General features: G+C 40.9%; 1 protein-coding gene across 5 annotated transcripts in view; it reads right to left on the bottom strand.

Annotated features, from left to right (window-relative positions):
- Nucleotides 1-24,372, bottom strand: part of LOC126164718 (tight junction protein ZO-1) — a 736,986-nt gene that overhangs the window by 246,669 nt on the left and 465,945 nt on the right. For all 5 annotated transcript variants that reach the window (XM_049920263.1, XM_049920266.1, XM_049920267.1 and 2 more), the window contains exons 8-9: nucleotides 22,821-22,972; nucleotides 13,086-13,207 (exon numbers count right to left, since the gene is read on the bottom strand). In XM_049920263.1, coding sequence (XP_049776220.1) covers nucleotides 13,086-13,207; nucleotides 22,821-22,972 — 274 coding nt within the window. The remainder of the gene's footprint in view (nucleotides 1-13,085; nucleotides 13,208-22,820; nucleotides 22,973-24,372) is intronic.

Genomic DNA, 24,372 nt, shown 5'->3' with positions numbered 1-24,372 from the left:
ATGATGCACTGGTGACAGTGGTCCCTCTAGGCACGTAATGCTCCTAAATGATGCCTTTTTCATCCCAAAAGAGAGTCAGCATAACCTTCCCTGCTGATGGTTCTGTTCAAAATTTCTTTGGTTTTGGTGATGAGTAATGGCGCCATTCCTTGCTCGCTTTCTTCGTTTCCGGTTGGTGGAAGTGAACCCAGGTTTCGTCCCCAGTAATGATTCTTGCAAGGAAGCCATCACCTTCTCGTTCAAAGCGCTGAAGAAGTTCTTCACAAGCATCAACACGCTGTTCTCTCATTTCAGGAGTCAGCTGCCATGGCACCCATCTTGCAGACACTTTGTGAAACTGGAGCATATCATACACAATGTGGTGTGCTGACCCATGACTAATCTGTAAACATCCTGCAATGTCATTCAGTGTCACTCGGCAGATTTCCTTCACTATGGCTTCAACTGCTGCAATGTTCTGTGGAGTCACAACTCGTGCCTGACCTGGACGAGGAGCATCTTTCACTGAAGTCACACCATTTGCGAACTTCCTATTCCATGCGTACACTTGTTGCTCTGACAAACATGCATCACCGTACTGAACCTTCATTCGTCCAAGAATTTAAATAGGTTTCACACCTTTACTACACAAAACCCGAATAACAACATTGTTCTTCCCTGGTGCAAGTTGCAAGTGGGGCGGTGATCTTTAGACTGATACTGCGATGGTATGTGTGCATCTGTACTATGCTGCCACCTACAGGCATGCTGTTTGTAGCACGCTTACCAACTTACAGGATTATGGTGTAAAATTTCGATTTGTTATTTAAAATTTAAGGTTTTTATTTGACTCAGCTTCATAGTATTCACAATATTGTACTGACAATATGGTCTATTTTCCTGTAATCTGACCCACAGTTAAACCAGATTACTCCTTGCTCATTGTAATTCAATGCTCATCAATTCTGCTATTTTGCAGTAATAAACAGAAAATGTAATAATCAGTTTCTGTAATTATTCATAGTTTCCTGGAAGTAGGACTACTGGATAAGTTTTTTGGTGCCTAATAGCTAAATTGTTAACACTTAATGGGTGATAGATTGGTACCTGCTTTTGAGAATTTCATGGCTTCATATTAACTCCTGGACACTTCTGGTATATCTGTGGAAAGCTAGTAGTGGAAAAGGAGCAGTGGACAATCTCTGATTTTGTCGAAGAAAATTAAAATTTTATGGAATTAATGGCTTTATGCACAGCTGGTTTGCATCATAGTTAGGAAAGAGAATGCAAAAGGTTGTGCCAAATAGTTCAGACAATGTCAAAAAGGTAAAAAAATCATAGTCAACTGATGCAGCCGTGTCTAAGGTGGAGATCAACATCTGGGAAAGGTGTGGGGGGGGGTAGGGGGGGGGGGGGGCCAGAGGAGTGAGGGGGAATCACAAATGAAGTCCCACAAGGTTCAGTTTTGGGCCCACTTCAGTTCCTTATGTATGTGAATTACCTTCCAGTTAATATACAATAAGCAAAATCGATACTAGTTTTGTACAAGAAATACAGACATACCAACAACTGAAGTTGCACAACGAGCAGGAGTCAGTACATAGAGTCAACTGCTCCAAATTTCCATGTGTACATACTGATGAAAACAAACTGAAAGAAGCATATTAGTGAGCTTCTCAAACAATTATGTCCGGCTATTTTTGCTCTTCATATAACTGCTAATTTTGTATACAAATATATCAACTTCCTGACATATTCTAGACATTTCTACTCAATAATGTCTTACAGAATAATTTTCTGGGGTAACTCATCACTTAGAAAGAATGTATTGATTGCACAAAAGTGAGCAGTAAGAATAATATTTGGTGTTCACCCACAGGCATCAAGGAGCCAGGTATTTTAACTGTACTGTCACAACACTTATGTATGAAATGAAATTTGTCATAAATAATTCATCACAATTTGAGAAGAAAAGTGATGTTGATACATACAATTGTATAGGGAAAAATGACCTTTATTACCATGTGTTAAAGCTGTTAATTGCTCAGAAAGGACCATTTGACCAATAACATAAAATATCTGATAGGTAGTGAAGCAATTTTTAAATCTAATTTAAAATAATTTTTCCTCGATAACTCCTTCTATGCGATTGATGAATTTCTACTTACATACTATGGAAAATCCAGGATGGAACATAACAATATTATGAGAAGGAAAGTTGCTACCCACCATATAGCGGAGATGCTGAGTCGCAGATAGGCACAACAAAAAGTGTCTCAATTGCCTGAGACTGCAGTCGTGTGTGTACATGCGTTGCGCCAAACTTGTAGCCAGTAAAAAATAAATAAATAAATAAAAAAAATTATGAACAAAATAAAATAAAAGTGTAGTTGCATGAGTATGCCGAAAAATAATGTGTTAATGAATGTTAATGCTAACTATGTGTACAGATTCTGTGAACTGACTCGTTCCACATCATTTTGATAAATGAATCTTTCACGTGATCTACGGGATATGTGACTAATTAACTATTTTGTGTACTTAGTCACAAAGGTTGGGTATCAGGTCAAATCATGGGCCCGGCATCAAATATGTTCAAGTTCTGAGGAATGATCCATGCTTTCTGTGCAAATGGGACAGTCATACAAAAGACAAGCATTGGCCTCAAAAAATTGGGAAAATCAGGATGATAAAAGTGGGAGTAAAATTGTACATTTGATTCAAAGGTGGATCCAAAAAAACTTCTGCAACCACTTCACAAAAATTGGCATTATGTATAAATTTATGAGTAATAAAGCCCTACAAAAGTTGCTAAAACTTTCAAATGCCTGTGACACCTAAATTACCATGGCTATGAGAAGCAAAGATGAAAGAACAGGATTTTCATCAGCCCTGACAATCACATATTAATGACAAATTAAACATCTGAAGACAAAATGAATGAAATTTAAAAATAATCTCAAATATATTTTAAACAGTATTGGACAAGGAAAGTTGCTACTCATCATATAATGGACATGCTGAGCCACGATAGGCACAACAAAAAGATTCACACACTTTTACCTTTCGGCCATTAAGACCTTTTTCACCAATGGACACGTACACACACACGCACACACATACTCATACAAACACTACTTGCACACACATCCGCAGTCTCAGACAACTGAAACCACACTGTGACCAGCAGCACCAGTGCAAGATGGGAGTGGGGGTGGGAGGAGGCTGGGGCGGGGAGGGGGACTGGGAACAGGGAGGGGTCTGGATGGGTGACGACAGTGACTAACAAAGGTTGAGGCCAGAAGTGTTACAGGAACGTAGGATGTATTGCAGGGAAAGTTCCCACCTGCACAATTCAGAAAAGCTGGTGTTGGTGGGAAGGATCCATATGGCACAGGCTATGAAGCAGTCATCGAGATGAGGGATATCATGTTTGGCAGCGTGTTCAGCAACAGGGTGGTACACTGGTTTTTTGGTCACAGTTTGCTGGTGGCCATTCATGCGAACAGACAGCTTGTTGGTTGTCATGCCTACATACGAGGTGCATTCAAGTCCTAAGGCCTCCGATTTTTTTTCTGATTAACTACTCACCCGAAATCGATGAAACTGGCGTTACTTATCGACGTAATCGCCCTGCAGACGTACACATTTTTCACAATGCTGATGCCATGATTCCATGGCAGCCGCGAAGGCTTCTTTAGGAGTCTGTTTTGACCACTGGAAAATCGCTGAGGCAATAGCAGCACGGCTGGTGAATGTGCGGCCACGGAGAGCGTCTTTCATTGTTGGAAAAGGCCAAAACTCACTAGGAGCCAGGTCAGGTGAGTAGGGAGCATGAGGAATCACTTCAAAGTTGTTATCACGAAGAAACTGTTGCGTAACGTTAGCTCGACGTGCGGGTGCGTTGTCTTGGTGAAACAGCAGACGCACAGCTCTTCCCGGACGTTTTTGTTGCAGTGCAGGAAGGAATTTGTTCTTCAAAACATTTCCGTAGGATGCACCTGTTACCGTAGTGCCCTTTGGAATGCAATGGGTAAGGATTACGCCCTCACTGTCCCAGAACATGGACACCATCATTTTTTCAGCACTGGCGGTTACCCGAATTTTTTTGGTGGTGGTGAATCTGTGTGCTTCCATTGAGCTGACTGGCGCTTTGTTTATGGATTGAAAAATGGCATCCACGTCTCATCCATTGTCACAACTGACGAAAAGAAAGTCCCATTCGTGCTGTCGTTACGTGTCAACATTGCTTGGCAACATGCCACACGGGCAGCCATGTGGTCGTCCGTCAGCATTCGTGGCACCCACCAGGATGACACTTTTCGCATTTTCAGGTCGTCATGCAGGATTGTGTGCACAGAACCCACAGAAATGCCAACTGTGGAGGCGATCTGTTCAACAGTCATTCGGCGATCCCCCAAAACAATTCTCTCCACTTTCTCGATCATGTCGTAAGACCGGCTTGTACGAGCCCGAGGTTGTTTCGGTTTGTTGTCACACGATGTTCTGCCTTCATTAAACTGTCGCACCCACAAACGCACTTTCGACACATCCATAGCTCCATCACCACATGTCTCCTTCAACTGTCAATGAATTTCAATTGGTTTCACACCACGCAAATTCAGAAAAGGAATGATTGCACGCTGTTCAAGTAAGGAAAACGTCGCCATTTTTGTATTTAAAACAGTTCTCATTCTCGCTGCTGGCGGTAAAATTCCATCTGCCGTACGGTGCTGCCATCTCTGGGACGTATTGACAATGAACGCGGTCTCATTTTAAAACAATGCGCATGTTTCTATCTCTTTCCAGTCCGGAGAAAAAAAATCTGAGGCCTTAGAACTTGAATGCACCTCGTAGAATGCAGCACACTTGTTGCAACTTAGCTTGTAAATCACATGACTGGTTTCACAAGTAGCCCTGCCATTGATGGGATATGTGATATTAGTGACCAGACTGGAGTAGGTGGTGGTAGGAGGATGTATGGAACATCCAGGTCTATTACAGGGGTATGAGCCATGAGGTAAGGGATTGGGAGCAGGGGTTGTGTAAGGATGGATGAGTATATAATATAAGGTTTGGTGGACAGCAGAATACCACTGTAGGAGAGGTGGAAAGGTTTAGTGGGCAGGACATTTCTCATTTCAGGACACAATGAGAGGTAATCAAAACCCTGGCGGAGAATGTAATTCAGTTTCTCCAGTCCCAGATCGTACTGAGTTACGAGAAGAATGCTCCTCTGTGGGACTTTGGGAGGTGGTGGGAGACTAGAAAGATAAGGCACAGGAGATTTGTTTTTGTTCAAGGTTGGGAGAATAATTACGGTCAGTGAAGGCTTCAGTGAGACCCTCGGTATATTTTGAGAGGGACTGTTCATCACTGCAGATGCGATGACCATGGGTGGCTAGGACTTCTTGGTATGGAATGGATAGCAGCTGTCGAAGTGGAGGTATTGTTGGTAGTTAGTAGGTTTGATGTGGACAGAGGTACTGATGTAGCCATGTCTGAGGTGGAGATCAACATCTAGGAAGGTGGCTTGTGGGGTTGAGTAGGACCAGGTGAAGCAAATGGGGGAAAAGTTGTTGAAGTTCCGGAGGAATGCGAATAGGGTGCCCTCACCTTCAATCCAGATAGCACAGATGTCGTCAATGAATCTGAACCAGATGTGGGGTCTGGGATTCTGAGTTTTTAGGAAGGATTCCTCTCGGTGGTCCATGAATAGGTTGGCATAGGATGGTGCCATGCGGGTGCCCATAGCCGACCCCGGATTTGTTTGTAGGTAATGCCTTCAAACAAGAAGTAATTGTGGGTGAGGATATAGTTGGTCATGGCGACTAGGAAGAAGGTTGTTGGTTTGGAATCCATAGGGCATCTGGAAAGGTAGTATTCGATAGCAGTAAGGCCATGGGTATCAGGAATGTTAAGAGTACAGGGAGGTCGCATCAATAGTGATGAGCAGGGCACCATGTCATAAAGGGACACGAAGTGTGGAGAGTCGGTGGAGAAAATTGTTGGTACCTTTTATATAGGAGGATAGGTTCTGGGTAATAGGTTGTAGGTGTCAGACTATGAGAGCAGAGATTCTCTCAGTGGGGGAACAGTAACTGGCCACAATGGGGTGTCCTAGGTGGTTGGCTTTATGGACTTTAGGAAGCATATAGAAGGTTGGAGTGCGGGGAGTGGTAGGGGTAAGTAGAGAAATGGACTCTGGGGAGAGGTTCTGGGATGGGCCTAAGGATTTGAGTAGTTACTGAAGATCCTGCTGGATTACTGGAATGGGATCACTGTGGCAAGGTTTGTAGGTGGAAGTATCTGTAGCAGATAGAGTTCTTCCACCACGTAATCCGTTGTAGTTGAAGACAACGGTGGTACAGCCTTTGTCTGCAGGTAGGATTATAAGGTCAGGATCAGTTTTTAGATGGTGGACTGCAGTTCCTAAACCCCTCACCTGGTTCAGGTTCATTGATGACATCTTTGCTATCTGGATTGAAGGTGGAGACACACTATTCACATTCCACCAGAACCTCAACAACTTCTCCCCCATTTGCTTCACCTGGTCCTACTCAACCTGACAAGCTAACTTCCTAGATGTTGATCTCCACCTCAGACATGGCTACATAAGTACCTCCGTCCATATCAAACCTACTAACCACCAGCAATACCTCCACTTCGACAGCTGCCATCCATTCCATACCAAGAAATCCCTTCCGTACAGCTTAGCCACCTGTGGTTGTCGCATCTGCGGTGACGAGCAGTCCCTCTCAAAATATACCGAGGGTCTCACTGAAGCCTTCACTGATCGTAATTATTCTCCTAACCTTGTACAAAAACAAATCTCCCATGCCTTATCTTTCCAGTCTCCCACCACCTCCCAAATTCCCACAGCCTGGCCACAGAGGATCATACCCTTCATAACTTAGTACCATCGGAACTGGAGCAACTGAATTACAATCTCCGCCAGGGTTTGGATTACCTCTCGTTCTGCCCTGAAATGAAAAATGTCCTGCCCACTATCCTTCCCACCCCTCCTACAGTGGTATTCTGCCATCCACCAAACCTACACAATATACTCGTCCATCCTTACACAACCCCTGCTGCCAATCCCTTACCTCACAGCTCATACCTCTGTAATAGACTTAGATGCAAGATCTGTCCCATGCATTCTCCTACCATCACCTACTGCAGTCCCGTCAGTAACATCACATATCCCATCTAAGGCAGGGCTACCGGTGAAACCAATCATTTGATTTACTAGCTAAGCTGCAACCACTGTGCTGCATTCTATGTAGGCATGACAAAAAACAAGCTGTCTGTCCGCATGAACGGCCACCGACAAGCTGCGGCCAAAAAACAAGTGGACTACCCTGTTGCTGAACACACTGCCAAATATGATATCCCTCATCTCAATGACTGCTTCACAGCCTGTGCCATATAGATCCTTCCCACCAACAGCAGATTTGCTTAATTGCGCAGGTGGGAACTTTCCCTGCAATAGATCCTACGTTCCCGTAACCCTCCTGGCCTCAACCTTTGTTAGTCACTGTCCTCAACCATTCAGGTCCCTCCCTGTTCCCATTCCAGCACTACACAGCTGTCATTTCACTGCCACACACAGTCTTTTAATTTCTCTCTTTTCCACTACTTACCCCCCCCCCCCCCCCCATACCTTCTCTCCTGCCCTCCATCTGAACTGCAGCACTTCACTGTCTGCCACCCCCACCATACTGTCCCTCCCCCTCCCCGCCCCAGCCTCCTCTTTATCCCCAGACAGTTGACATTCCCATCATGCACTGGTGCTGCTGTTCGCAGTGTGCTTTCAGTTCTCTGAGACTGCAGACATGTGTGCAAGGCGCGTTTGTTTGAGTGTGTGTGCATTTGTGCATGTGTGTCTTTGGTGACAAAGGCCTTAATGGTGGAAACCTATAAGTGTGTGAATCTTTTTGTCGTGCCTATCACGACTCAGCATCTCCGCTATATGATGAGTCGCAACTTTCCTTCTCTAATATTGTTACATTCTATCCTGGATTTTCCATTGTTTGATATATTTTAAACAAATTGTCAATACGTTTTTTGGCAATTGCAAAGTCCTTGATTATGGGCATCAGTCAGAAACATGCTGGATAACTTCAAAATATTGTATGCCTCAATGAACTCAAAGCTTCACTTTCTCAGCTCCTGTGTCAGCTAGTTTCTGATAAAATGTAGGTGCTATGAGTGGGGAACATGACGAACTGTTCCATCAAAACAATAAAGAGATGGAATGGCGTCATCAGGGCTGATGGGATGTCAGCATGGTAGCCGACTACTGCTTGATTTTGCACAGGGAGTGTTCTCAGTTGGTGCACAAAAGAAAATGCAATAGAGCTTTAAGAAAAAAAAGTAACATTAAGAATTGTGCTTCTGTATTATTCCTAAAGAACATAATACTTCATTACAGGAGTATCTTATTTTACAATGTCTTTTTTAATAATTTTTTTAAAATTTAATTGTAGTGTTTTGTATGAGTTTTCTGGCTCTTCGTCATTTCTTTGTGAAAAAAACCCTTATATGGCAAAGGGAAACCTTTAGTATTTCTAAACTTAGCATATCAAAAAGCATTAGAATTAACTACAATATTTCAGGAAAATATTGCAAAGTATAAATTTGTAGACATGTGTTATGTTAACTATAGTTGGCAACAACATTAATGGTCTGTGCTTGTGCAGCACGCAAGGAATGCTGTGCTATCATCTCAGCTGAAAGTGCATAGACAGCAACCACTTTATATTCCAGCACAGCTTGGAGCACCTGAATCTGACTCATGTTTGAAGAACGCACACACTTTAAAAATACAGTCCCCTGCCTGTTTGTGAAACCCTTGCCATCTTCTAGGTGCTTCAACCATTATGCGAAAACTCACAGAATAACACAGAAATCAGTCAATCATAGTTTTTTGCATGTAAAATGTGATAGAACACTCAAATGAGATGCAAGTTTATACAGTACAGAACAAGGAAACAGACTTGAGACCTGATTAGCTAGCTGTGCACCTGTCTACTGTGCATCCCTGGTCCAGATGCCATAAACGCTGTTGTGGACTATAGCTCGTCATCGTAACAACACACACGTTGAGTTAAATAATGCAGTGTTGCATTAATCATTTCAAAATTGGTCTTTAACCCAAAATTACAGCAAGACAATGAACACCAGAGGTGCAGCTACTGCAAAATTATGCAACCGCAGGTGAGGCATGATTCAAGCAAAGCCAACTGTCAAAAGTGTCACTTTGCAGCTATGGAATATTTACTCACAAATACTACATGCAAAAATATTAAAACTGAAAAAAGTCAATTTAGGTAATAAATGAGAATATCAAACTGAGCATCTTGACATGATGAGTTCAATGCAGCACTGCACGACACTGTGTGAATTTTAGTTTTTGACTGACAGATTTGTATAAACAACATTTCAACAAACACTTTAAATTATACAACTGGCAAACAAATGCTCCCACACTCATAAACTGTATGTCAAACTGGAGTGAAAATGTACAGTAAACACATACAAACTTAAATTATCTGGAACTTAACTGGATTCAGAGTAACAATGATTCTGACTAATTCTATTCAATACAACTGACCAAAGCTCAATGAACTTCACAATAACATTATGATGTCAGCATGTGTTACCCTACACTTTTACCCTTTCCTTAAATGTATTTGTGTTTAGATGTGTACGATATTTCTGTGCCAAAATCAGTATTATGAAAATATTACTAAAAAAGGCCACTAATTAAATTAGCTTAAACTCAAATCCGGTGTGAGTCACAGAAAGACTGAGTGTGTCACATTAAAGAGCAGAAGTTTTTGCACTGTTCTGATATGACACACTTGTGCATACATAAATATTTATTTGTATTTTGTTATTTTAAAACTTATGGATGAGGGCACTATATTACATTTTTAACAATATCCCCTAGAATACATGTTTTGTAAGATCAGAAAGTGACCAGTTGGACATAGAAAAGAAACGACAAAGATTTACTTACATCATCAGAATAATCTATAAAGTTCTCAGAACTAAAGTAAGAGAGGAAACTACTTAAGTTCTACAAGATGTTTCCTGCACTAACTGTGACTATTGGAAGAGGGTTGTTGACTGTAACAGAAAGATATGAACAAATGACAAAATAATCGAAGATGTGGTGCCTAAGGAGAGTACCCACTTTCCGACAGCAGGAGGAGTGCTCCAGACATCAGAGTAGAACTGGGAGTGGGAAGCTTAAATGAGCAGATGGAAAAATACAGGAACTACATGAAGGAATATGACACAAAAATGGAAGATGAGAGAATATCCGATCTAGTGGTTGACAGAAGAGTCTGGCTAACATTCTGCAGGAAACTGAATTTAGTTTTCTGAGCAGTACAATAGCTGCACTTTGAAATTTTACAGGCGATAGAGCTTGAGTAACGCATGGAGACTTAAATGATTTCATCCTGCTTTTAAGAGATGTATGCTTTCGCAAATGGAGAACTTAAATGTGTGTTGCAAGTGTTCGTTTACTTTGTGATGAACTTTAGTGGATAGTAAAGCAGGATAACTCACAAACTTTTACAGCAATATATAGTCAGGACTTGGATATTGATTTCACTATTGAGTTAGTTGCTTTAATTGGGGAATCTGCTGGGGCTGTTTTAGGACAGAAGCAGAGCAATGACTGATCCACTTCTATGATCATAGAGACACACTTAGTCATCAAGATCGTTCACTAGCCCTCACGTGAATGATCATAGAACTAAGTTGAGAACACAGATGGAAACTGTCACAATTATTTTCTCAGCTGTGGGCAGTTAGTTGCAACAGAAAATAATTGGGATATGCTAAAATGAAACTTGAAAATGACTATGACAACTTATTTTGTGATACTTTCACTATTAAGACTCTTGTGAAAGTTGCCTCACACAGCTAATGTAAATGAAATGCTTCTTCAGCAAAGGGGAGCACACTATATCAAATTACCCCCCCCCCCCCCATGATTACACAGGTTCAAGTACATTACTTCTAAATTTTTTCTTTGCAATAATGAGTCCAAAGGGAACTTTGATTTACACACCTGTGATATATAACATAAAAATAAGTTTCATGCAAATGAATTCTCCTTGTCTAGGGAAATAGCACAAATAGTATATGGCAGTTTAGTGTTAACTGTTACTACAGTATACGGGATTGGTATGTAACAGCTGCTTCTCTTTGTGAAAATGTTGCTCCATATCCCTGAGAATGTACCTTTATTAAGGGATAACAACAAAAGAAGAGCTGATAAATTAACTAAAGCTAGAGCTGCTACACAGTTGTATGAGGTAATGTTTCTAAACAACCAAAAACTGAATCACTGAACATCTACACCTCCTGAAAGACCGACTCAGGAGGCCCTAAAAACCTGAAAGCAGGTACTTCCTAACTACAGTTGCAATCCCGCCCCCCCCCCCCCTCCCCTCCCCCCATCCACTTCTGTCCACCCAAGAAAACTGTTATTTTTCACCTGTTACACTTTTATTTTGTATACACTGTGTTGCTGCCTGAATTCTGTATGTAAAAATACACTCCTGGAAATGGAAAAAAGAACACATTGACACCGGTGTGTCAGACCCACCATACTTGCTCCGGACACTGCGAGAGGGCTGTACAAGCAATGATCACACGCACGGCACAGCGGACACACCAGGAACCGCGGTGTTGGCCGTCGAATGGCGCTAGCTGCGCAGCATTTGTGCACCGCCGCCGTCAGTGTCAGCCAGTTTGCCGTGGCATACGGAGCTCCATCGCAGTCTTTAACACTGGTAGCATGCCGCGACAGCGTGGACGTGAACCGTATGTGCAGTTGACGGACTTTGAGCGAGGGCGTATAGTGGGCATGCGGGAGGCCGGGTGGACGTACCGCCGAATTGCTCAACACGTGGGGCGTCAGGTCTCCACAGTACATCGATGTTGTCGCCAGTGGTCGGCGGAAGGTGCACGTGCCCGTCGACCTGGGACCGGACTGCAGCGATGCACGGATGCACGCCAAGACCGTAGGATCCTACGCAGTGCCTTAGGGGACCGCACCGCCACTTCCCAGCAAATTAGGGACACTGTTGCTCCTGGGGTATCGGCGAGGACCATTCGCAACCGTCTCCATGAAGCTGGGCTACGGTCCCGCACACCGTTAGGCCATCTTCCGCTCACGCCCCAACATCGTGCAGCCCGCCTCCAGTGGTGTCGCGACAGGCGTGAATGGAGGGACGAATGGAGACGTGTCGTCTTCAGCGATGAGAGTCGCTTCTGCCTTGGTGCCAATGATGGTCGTATGCGTGTTTGGTGCCGTGCAGGTGAGCGCCACAATCAGGACTGCATACGACCGAGGCACACAGGGCCAACACTCGGCATCATGGTGTGGGGAGCGATCTCCTACACTGGCCGTACACCACTGGTGATCGTCGAGGGGACACTGAATAGTGCACGGTACATCCAAACCGTCATCGAACCCATCGTTCTACCATTCCTAGACCGGCAAGGGAACTTGCTGTTCCAACAGGACAATGCACGTCCGCATGTATCCCGTGCCACCCAACGTGCTCTAGAAGGTGTAAGTCAACTACCCTGGCCAGCAATATCTCCGGATCTGTCCCCCATTGAGCATGTTTGGGACTGGATGAAGCGTCGTCTCACGCGGTCTGCACGTCCAGCATGAACGCTGGTCCAACTGAGGCGCCAGGTGGAAATGGCATGGTAAGCCGTTCCACAGGACTACATCCAGCATCTCTACGATCGTCTCCATGGGAGAATAGCAGCCTGCATTGCTGCGATAGGTGGATATACACTGTACTAGTGCCGACATTGTGCATGCTCTGTTGCCTGTGTCTATGTGCCTGTGGTTCTGTCAGTGTGATCATGTGATGTATCTGACCCCAGGAATGTATCAATAAAGTTTCCCCTTCCTGGGACAATGAATTCACGGTGTTCTTATTTCAATTTACAGGAGTGTATAAATATAAAAATTATGAAGTATTTCAGTTCTACCCCAGTCACCAGCATAACTGGACATTCCTCTTCTGTCTCAAATGATAAACAGAAAATTGCTGCAATCTTACCTATTCTGAAGACCTGCCATGAACCGACAACACCATTGTGCAGAGTATCAACCACGTGAAAGACATCACCTTTCCGGAAACTCATTTCTCCTTTATTTGGTTGGTCATAATTAAAGTGAGCTCTGTAAACATGAAGTTTAACATCATTACACAAATCAGACACTACAGTGAAGTCTGAAGCATTAAAATGTCACACTTAAATTGTAAAGGGAAGTCTGATACATACAAAATTTCCAGCATAAAAATCGAAAACATTTTTGAAAGTGAAGGAAATGAAGTGAATTAAAGTAAATAAAAAGGTCTTCTTAATAACGATCAAAACATACATCTTTTAATTATGTTTTAGGAGAAAAGGAACAACTCCTTGAATAGAAGAATAGTTGAGTCACTGAAAGGCGCATGTGCTCACACACACACACACACACACACACACACACACACACACACACACAAAACGCACACACGCACGCACACACACACACACGCACACACATCTGTACAGCTGCACTGTGCCGGCTCAATACACAATGCTGCAATGCTGGGACCACAGTTCTGCTGGTTGGCAGGGCTGAGGGGCTGTGTCAAAGGGACTGGATGAGGAGAGGGAGGAGATGGGGAGTGGGAGAGAGGGCTACAAAAGACAGACAGACATTTCAGAGGGAGGCAGCTAGTGTGCAAGATATGAATGTGAGAGGGAGAGGCAGCAGATTCATGGGATAGGAATGCAACACATGGGCACCGGCCCGAATGGTGGAACACATGCTGTCCCTCCCTCCCATATTCATATGCTTCACACGGTCACTTCCCTCTGAACTACCTGCCTCTCTTCCCTAGTGCTCTCTCCTACTCCCCACTTCCTCTTTCCCCTCGTCCATTCCCTCTGACACAAACCCACACCCCGATTTATCGGTGGAACGCCAATCCCAGCACAGTGTACTCGGCCAGCACAATGTAGCTGTACAGGTGTTTGTGTGTGTGTGTGTGTGTGTGTGTGTGTGTGTGTGTGTGTGTGTGTGTGTGTTCTAGTTCAAAAAAGGATTCATCCAAAATCTAGCAAAATTTTCAGCATCATTTATAAGCCTTTCTACAGCTCCATGTCTCTACTATTTGGTAAGTGTTACCTTTACTGCCAAATTCTTTGCATTCCATCAGGACTTTTCATTACTGTAATTTTAATTATCTTTATCATGTACATAAGAACATATCTCTTATTCCTCTGGGCTGTTACTCTGGTATAATATATTTACTTTGATTACACCTTGCCTGTTTCACTTGGGGTTTGATTCTTTATTATGTGTTATCACCATTCCTTAAACTTGTTGTCTTCTACTTCTGTAGCATTTCTCTACTCATAGAAGGATCTCAGAATAGTCAGCACCTTTCTGTCAACAGCTGGGCAGTTATTTTATCTTTAATTCTGAAGCAGGTGTTCATTCCATCACTAGAGTTGTCAGTTATTGTGAAACAGGATAGTTATGTACGCAACCTGCCTTTGAGGCTGGTAAACTTCTGTTTTTGTATCTTTTTTTCTTATATAGCAGGCATGGTGAACAAGCATAGTATTAACTTACACGTGTGTAAGAAACACAACGCTGGTGACTACTTTGAAGGACAGTAACAGGTGCAAACATGTAATTCTTTTGTATTGGCTGTGAATAAATAGGTGCCACTATTTAAGTTTCAACCCTCGTATATAAGAGACACTGAACAGCCAGCTCCACATAAAAAAGATTGAAGTCAAGTTGCTCCTCGCTGCTACCAGATTAACAAAAACAGATACATACAACTATACTGCCTGGTCAAGTGCACTCTCCCCGTGCATTACTCATATTTTAATGAAACTTTTGTTATGTTAGCAAAAAACTTGTTTGGGTACACAGCTGCATCATGCTGTCAAATAACTAACTGTCACTAATGTTTGCGGGACTATTAAGTGAGCTTCCTGTGTGTCTACCAATCAGAAGGGTCTGAAATCCCATTGAGTTTAAAAAACAAATTACCCCAACATACAAAGCAGTTGTTGCTTGCAGCACCCAAAACTAACTTCAGTGGATTTATAAATTGTGTGGGAAGATTTGAGTGATGTTCAATCAGTGGTCTGTGATATAAATAGGATACAGGATTTCGTGCTCAAATATGCCAAAGATTTTATGGTGCTTTAAGAAAATGCAAATGTAAGTGCAAGAAGAACTGCAGTGTCTTATACTGTGGGCTATTGAAGAGAATAAAGAAGAATCAATGTAACAAGAACTACAGTATGGCAGTAATAGGAATACAAGAAGTAATTTCACTGATGACAGTGGGAGCTTAAGTAATATTACTGAACAATTGTTTGAATTTATTTATGGTGACAAGGATAATTTGTAAAGTACAGAAAAGTCAAGTGCACCCAAGTTAAGATGAGGAATTGACTAAGCTGTATATGTGCCAGTGGATGTTCTAAGGGATGGAGATTATTCCAGGTACGACTAGTGTATAAGGGAAGAAGATCGTTTTTTCTTTTTTTGAGAAAGAATTAATGAAAACTATATACAAGGGGTGGCTATAAAATAATGAGACTACAGGTGAAAAACATTTTATTTCAAAAATCTACATATTTATTTATTGTCACCCTATATACTTCCATCCTTCATCTCTAGAATGCTCCATGCAAATTTTCCATTGATAGAAACAGTGCTGGAGGTCTTCCTCTGTGAGTTCCTTGATGACGTGGGCCACTTTTTCTTTCACTGCTTCAGTAGACTGTAATCTCATTCCTTTTAATACAGATTTGACTTACGGAACTAGATAAAAGTAACAATGCAAGGTCAGGCAAATAAGGTGGGTGGTCTGACAATGGGACGCTAGAAGCCTCTTAATAGACAGTGCGGTACGAGCCAGTGCGTCATCTTGATGCAGGAAAGGTGACTTTTTCCTCCACAACTCAGGGTGTTTTTTACTTCCTCATGGAGTTTAGCAAGCACCTCAAAGTGTAGTAAAGACAATTAATAGTTTGACCTTCAGGAATCCAGTGAAAAACCACAATTACACAACTATCAAAAAGCATTTGAACTTCTCAAAAACTTGCGTACATAATAAACAGTCTTCACCGTATACTTGTTAAAGTAAAACTCAGGTTACATTGGCAGTTTTTCCAAGTTTCACATGAAGCTTTATGACAAGTTGCTCTGTTACTACACTTATCATTTTTCTGACAAAACAAAGTAATAGCTCTTACACAAGTGAAGGGAACAGTCACATTGATTTGTCTACAGACACCAGAAATACGGCATTAGACTGGAAACACTTCATGGATATTGGTTGTTCATCTTCTGGTACATGAGTACTTACTCTGAGACAGTGTCAGTGCCATGGATAATGGAAGGTCTGGGATGGAATAACGACATTGTCCAGAAACAGGAAACAGATCTCCCATGCTTTGTCTCACTAGTCAATTACCATCCTCCACACACCCTCTGCCTAGCTACAAAGAAACACCCCTTTTGTGACTCAATACCACCTGTAAGAGAACAAATGAATCACATTCTCAGCCAGGGTTTCGACTACCCTCATCCTGCCTTGAAATGACAAATATCCTTCTCACTATCCTCCCCACCCATCATACAGTAGAAGTCTGCTTCCCACTCAACCTATGTAATTTCACTGTTCATCCCCACTCCACCCCTGCTACCAAGCCCTTGCCTCTTGGTTCACATCTGTGCTACAGACCAAGGTGCATGACCTGTTCCATTACAGCCTGCCAGAACAACCTACTCCAATCCTGTCATTGTGTCATTGGCATCTCCTACCCCATCAAAGGCAGGGCTACCTGTGAAACCAGCCATGTGATCTACAAACTTACCTGCAACAGCTGCACCACATTCTACATGGGTATGCCAACCAACAAGCTGCCTGTGATCATGAATAGCCACTGCCAAACTATGGTCAAGACACAGCTGGACCACCCAGTTGTTGAACGTGCCATCTGACACAATATGCTTCATTTTAATTACTGCTCCATGGCCTGTATCACCTGGATTCTTCCCACTGACATCAGCTGTTTTGAACCGCACAAGTGAGAACTCTCTTTACAGTCTATCCTTCATTTCCACAGCCACTTTGGCCTCAACTTTTGCTAGTCTCCAGCCTCCACTGGTCTACCCCCTTCCCCATTCCAGCTCCAGTACTACATATACCTTCTACCCCACTAATGCTCCTGCATAGTCCTTTCCCATTCTCTCCTCTCCCCCTCTGTCCCCTCCCCCTCCAGTACAGCCACTCTATAGTGCCCCCCCCCCCCCCCCAAACCATATCCCTGCATGCTCTCACAGGCAGCACTAGCATCTTCCCCACCCCTACCCCGATATCTCTCTCCCTACCCATTCTGCGCCTCTTCTTTATCCCCACTACCCCCCCAAACAAGATGGCTGTTCATTACAGTAATGGCTGCTGTGTGGTCTTAGTGCCTGGATACTATGGCCATATGTGTGATGAGTTGTTCTTCCGTGCATGTATGTGAGTATCTACTTCTGAAGAATGACAACATCCAAACTCTTAAATATTTCTAGCATTATTTTTTTTATTTTTTGCCTGTTTGTGACTCAATGTCTCCTTTAAGTGTTGAGTATCAACTGTTCTTTTCATATTGTTGTTAAAAATGTATATAAGTTATGTGATAAATATTCGCAACACTGACTCAGCATGTGGGATGAAAGGTTGATTAGAGTTTAACATCCTGTCAGTGATAAGATAATCAAAGACAGAGATAAAGTTCAAGCTGTGGAAGAAAATCATCTGTCACTTTTTCACATGAATCATCCTGACACTTCACTTGTGCAACACAGCAGAGCCATAGAAACCACATGGGAGAACAAGTAGTGAATAACAAGGAGTTTCAAGAAAGTATTTCATGAGAAACAATTCTTTCATCCCGCAAGCATTCTGAGACTAAAAAGATTCGGAGAAAGAAATGAGGTAAAATAATGTTTATTGATACAAAAAAAAAAAAAAAAAAAAAATATATATATATATATAGGTGAACTACTAAACAGACACCCATCAAATTTTGAATATGAGCAAACAGAAGTCCAAAGTCCACTATAAATCGGTTATTAAAGCAAGCTACCACTAAAATTAAAATTTCATGGGAAAAATTTGGAGCCATTCAAGAGTGAGAGAGAGGAGTCAGACAAGGCAGCAGGCCATCGTAAACCTTAGAGAAATAAGGGTATACCAAAGATCACAACAGACACAGAATTACCAACAATTAGTTGTACGTGGCGACTAAGATTAATTTTATGTGATCGTCCACAGAAAAAATGATGGAAGGTCTCCTAAATTCATATAATTTGATGTGAATAACATTCTTTCCAACCAGAGTGCAGGAAAAATCAACATTTTTGTTGCTAGACAGGCATTCTGTTACCAAAAGAATAACTTGCCTTTCAGACCATTATGCATACATTTTAAGACTCAAAGGAATTTGTGTATGCACAGATGTTAATTACATTTTATTTAGAAATGTTAATCCAGTGGCAACAAAGACTTTTTAAAGAACAAGAGTGGCAGGAAGATTATAGTACAGATAATGTAGATGATAAATATAATGCTTTCCTCAACAAATTTCTTATTCCCTCCAAAAGTTGCTTTTCGTGAGCACTGGCACTTACAGGCAACTTGGGTGGTTGGCTAATGGTATAAGGATATCATGTAGAGCAAAATAGAATTTATATAAAAATATTAGGGATAGTAACAATCAAGCTGCAGTAGCGCATTACAATCAGTGTTAAAAATGTCATGTGGTATGCAAATAGAAAAATGGTGAAGAATGTGTCTGGCTAGCGGCACAAGGTGGAAGATATCAAGTCAATATGTCATAAAAATGTTTTTGTTACTGATGAGTCAGACATATGTAAAGTATTTAACAATCACTTCCTGAATATAGCAGCTGAATTAACTAAAAACTTGGTATTTACAGGGAGTTGTACAACTCTCTTAGAAAATGGTTTTCCTAGACCACTACCTGAAACATAGCTCCATGATACTGATAAGGATGAGAATGAGTCAATAATCAAACTGCTGAAGACATAGGACTCTCATCAATATGGTGGGGTATCTACTAGGATATTTAAGCACAATGGTGCATGAATTAGCCCTAAACTTAGCCACATTTGTAATTTTTCCTTCAGCAAAGAACTCAGTATTGATACCACTTTATAAAAAAGGAGAAAGGAATAATGCAGCCAATTTTAGATTTATTTATATGCCAACAGTGTTTGCAAAAGTTATTGAAATGGCTGTATAAGAATAACTGATCATTTCAGTTCAGATAATTTGCCGTAAAATGTACAGTTTGGTTTCTGAAGAGGTTTAACAACTGAAAATATTCTTTTCTCTTTTCTCAGTGAGGCACTGGTAGGATTAAGCAAAAAGTTGCGATCACTGGGTGTCTCCTTTGATTTAAGTAAGGCGTCTGATTGTGTTGATCACACAATATTATTGCTGAAGTCAGATCATTATAGAATATAAAAGGTATCTCACAATTGATCCCTGTCATACTTTAAGAACAGACAGCAAATGGTTATTCTAAAATATATCTCTCTGCTGATAACACTAACATGGTAGTGAAGGATGTTGAGTGCAACACAGGCAATGTATCACACAGTGCATTTCAGGACCTGCGTTCATGGCTTGTAGAAAATAAATTGATGCTAAATCACATTGAGACTCAGGTTTTACAGGTTCTAACACATAATTTTACTGAAACTGACATTTTGATTACACAGAATGAGAATGTGATTAGTGAGTTTGAACAATTGAAATTATTAGGTGTTCAGATAGATAGTAAGTTGTCATGAAAAGTCCACATTCACGAACTTGTTCAAAAACTGAATGCTGCTATGTTTATTTCTCATTAGAATAATATCTACAATAAATGATAGTTCAAGACAAAAAGTAGTCTACTTTGCTTATTTTCATTCACTTATGACATTTGGGATATGCTAGGTTAACTCTTCCCATTCACAAAGGGCAGTTTAAGCAAAATGTGATGTAAGTTTACCCACTTCTCATTCAGGATTCCAGGACTCTGTGAATTCTGACAATGGGTTCTCAGTACATAGTTTCTTTAATGTCATTTGTTGTTAACAATATCAGCTTGTTCCCAATAATTAGTAGTTTTCATTCAGTTAATACTAGGCAGATATCCAAACTGCATTCTGATCACACTTCCTTGACTCTTGTGCAGAAAGATGTACAATATTCTGCTGCACCCATTTTCAATAAGCTACCATAAAAATTACACAATCTTAGAAGTAATCCTGGCACTTTCCAGTCCAAATTCAAGAATTTCCTTGCAGCTCACTCCTTCTACTCTCTCAGGGTGTTCCTGAGAAAAATTAAAGTAATTTCTATATATATACTCATAGCATATCATCCGCACAGGAATCACATATATTTTATTTTATCTATTATTGCTTTTCTGACAATAATTTCATGTAATGGCTCATTCCATGACTGAGTCTGGTCTTATGAAACCAGATGTGCAGATGTGAAAATGGCCTCAACATCCAGACACAGTGGTTGTGTGTGTGTGTGTGTGTGTGTGTGTGTGTGTGAGAGAGAGAGAGAGAGAGAGAGAGAGAGAGAGAGAGAGAGAGAGAGAGAGAGAGGGGGGGGGGGGGGAGGGGGGGAGGAGGTTGTGATTTTGTGGGAGGGGGGGGGGGGGGATGTTGACCAATTCAGAAGAAGGCCTTGTGGCTGAAAGCATACTTGTTTGATACTTTTCGTAATATTGTCATTATTCTATCCTGGATTTTCCACTGTTTAAAAAAATAATGAAGTATCAAAGACAGGATTTGAGGTGACTTGTAAGATGACTTAGTACAAAGAATCCTGACATGACAGAGAGAGAAGCATCTCTGGAATAGGGATTTGGAAGAAACCATGAAAGGAGACATATTTAAATATCTTAGGAAGTGAATGAATTCTGCTTGACTGTTAGTTCCATGTTTTGATTCTGCTAGTGTATGAGCAGCTGAAACATCCTGCATGTGTGTTGTTTAAGATACAAGTACTAGATAGGGAGAGCAAAACTGGGCAGTGTAAGAGGAGGAGTTATTGCATTTTTTTTTTTTTCACAGTAGCTGCTCCTCTCCTAATACACATACATAAAGTAATCTACAAGTAATTCCCATAATTACCATTGTGATTAGATAAGCACTAGCCACACCTTGTTGTTAGTATATTTTTACAGAAGTAGCTGATTCTGTCTGTTAATGGATAACTTGAATCATTCTACATCCCCAATAGCTACCATTCGTGATGGGATTAAAGGCACACAATGAATGAATGAATATGTACATCAGCCAGACAGACTTAATACAGAAGCAAATATAGGAAGAGCTCGGACACTGGAATTAGTGTACAAATTAACATGTAATGGGTACGACAAAAAGAAGACATCCTACAAAGAGACAATAAAACATTACATCACAACAGTCAAGATACTGAACAAGGAAGGAAAGATACAAAAAAGAAAGAAAAATTAGGAAAGATACTAGGACAAGAAAAAGCAAAAGATGGTTTGCAGAGGAAAAGGAAGAATGAAGACCTGTACAGACAATCAGAGAAGATAACAGACATTATATGCAAGAGAAGACTGAAATTCTATGGGAGTATTATAACACTTACAAATAAAATTTCCAACAATACTCATATTATGAAAAGGACAGAATGCTACTCTCCTTACAAAAGACATGTTGTATTGCAGACAGGCACAATGAAAAAGACTGTTACACACTGAGCTTTCGACCAAAGCTATCTACAAAAAAGAAAGAAAAGAAAAAAAACAGTCACACAAGAAAGCACACCTCACACAAAAACATGACTGCTATCTCCAGCTTCTCCGGAGCAGAGTTCAAAGCTCGGTGTGTAACAGTCTTTTTCGCTGCGCCTGTCAGCAACTCTACATGTCATCTTTACAGTGAGTAACAATCTACCCTTTTCACAATATTGTTGTATTCCAACTTAGGTTTCCATTGTTTTAATTAAATTTTTACCAATGTCACAAAGATAAAAGTGACCACAAAATGGACTGACATTGAGAATGAAATCTGGAATAACGAAGTGCTTCAAATTAAGACACCCACAAAAAGTCATGAGGACACTTTGTCAGAAGAAAGAGAAATAACCTCAGTGAAAAATGAAGATATTCTACAAGGACAACAAGAAGAGAGAGATTAGCAAACTTATAGTTTAATATGATCCATAGTACAACAGATCAGTGATGAAGGTAAAACAAAAAGAATTGAAGACAACAAATGCAAAATTCATTGCTTGGTTACTTTTCTGTATACAAACACATGTACAATGATTTTGAAATGTTTCTTTCACGTTCAGTTCCTTCTTTGCTTCTCATATTGGGATCAGTCACCTATCCCTCTATATCAGCCTTCTCAGACCTGTCTCTCTTTTCCCCTTGATAAGACAAAAGATTTTTAAAAGCTATCAATAGTTTTTTTTTCCACTCTTAAATTTATATATCAGCAGTACTGTAATATTGCCTCATGAAAGTAAATAGTGGTGGGCCATTCTGTTTGGGGGTAATTTTACATTTTTGTGTGGAGTATGCTCCATATGGGAAAAAACTGTATTGGAGTTCAACAACTACAATAATGATCAATATATTATGTTTATATTAGCATTTCAATGCTGTTGTTAAGTCAGCATAAAAAACAGATCACACATGGAACTCACTTGATATGGAATGAGTCTCCTCGCTGGCTTGCGACGATTTGCTCGTACTCGTCTTTGCGGTACTGTACAATTAGGTCTATCTGATCCTGCAAGCTTAGCAAGAACAGAACAGCCTCTTCCCGCGTAATGCCCTTCATGTCCATATCGTTCACCTATACAATGGAATGTTAAAGGTATTAGAAGAAACATAAACAGAAAAATGAAAATTTGAGTACATTTTTGTTTCTCAAAAACTTAGAAATTCTGGATTTTATATGATGTTATTTGGAAATGATTGCTTTCCTTTTTAATTCTATAAAACAAATTGAAACAACAATGTCAACATCCATTGGATATAATAATTTTTATTATAACAAATACAAGGAAATGTACAAAATTATGTGGACTTTCTCCAAATGTACGTGTGTGTGTGTGTGTGTGTGTGTGTGGGGGGGGGGGGGGGGGGTGGGAGCACTCACACACACATGGCAGCATTACTGACTTATACTTAGGGTTGGTATTACAGAGATGATGCTACTGAAGCTCTATCTTAGTCATACTAGTTTGCTCACTGCTGTGATTACATAAACACATCCGATCAGCTTGTGTGCACAGGGGAAGAACATAGAGTAGTTAACCACTTTCTATGGTCATTAGGTGAGCCTCTGACTAAAATTCATTGCCAGCTTTCAACACAAAATGAGAAGAATGGCCTACCAGGTAAATGTTTATAACTGGTTAAAATCTCAACCACTGACAAGAGAAATATGATTTTGGTGAAGTGACAGGTCATAGTTAAGGGGACAGCAAGTTTTCTGCAGTTTATTCACACTTCTGCATATAAGATTATGCACCAGATGCTAAATTTCTGCAATACAATTGCCAAGAGAGTTCACAGTAGATCACATAGCTACTGATTCTTACTCGCCTAGAATGTATTTTTAAGTGTAATAGTTGCAATGATGAAATATCACCCGAGATTGTTGACAGAGAGGAAATTTGAGATTCGTGCAACAATGGAAAAAACAATGCTAATCATTTTTATGGCATAAAATGGCCTACCCTGAAAGGCTGCCTGTAGAAGAGAAATACAATTGATAAAGCAAAATGCACTGTTACACCACTCAACAAACTGATGCCAGCAATTCACCCCAAATATTGATGGATATTATCCATAACAAGTGTTATTGTTTCACAACATTGTAGTCCCACACACTACTGTCCACAATGTCAAACCATTAGCACATTACGACTGAAAGGGTTGCAAAACCATGGCTGTGCACAAGTTCTCATGACTTACTGTTGTTGACTTTATTAACTGCTCAGAGATGTAGTACTAAAATGTTCATTTTATATGTGTGGTACTGTATGAGAAACACACACACACACACACACATATATATATATATATATATATATATATATATATATATATATATATATATAGAGAGAGAGAGAGAGAGAGAGAGAGAGAGAGAGAGAGGGAAACATTCCACGTGGGAAAAATATATTTAGAAAGAAAGATGATGAGACTTACCAAACAAAAGCGCTGGCAGGTCGATAGACACACAAA

Source organism: Schistocerca cancellata, chromosome 1 (assembly GCF_023864275.1).
Source record: "Schistocerca cancellata isolate TAMUIC-IGC-003103 chromosome 1, iqSchCanc2.1, whole genome shotgun sequence".
In the NCBI taxonomy this organism is placed as follows: Eukaryota; Metazoa; Arthropoda; class Insecta; order Orthoptera; family Acrididae; genus Schistocerca; species Schistocerca cancellata.
The sequence above is the reverse complement of the archived record's forward strand: the minus strand, read 5'-3'. Positions and strand labels throughout refer to the sequence as shown.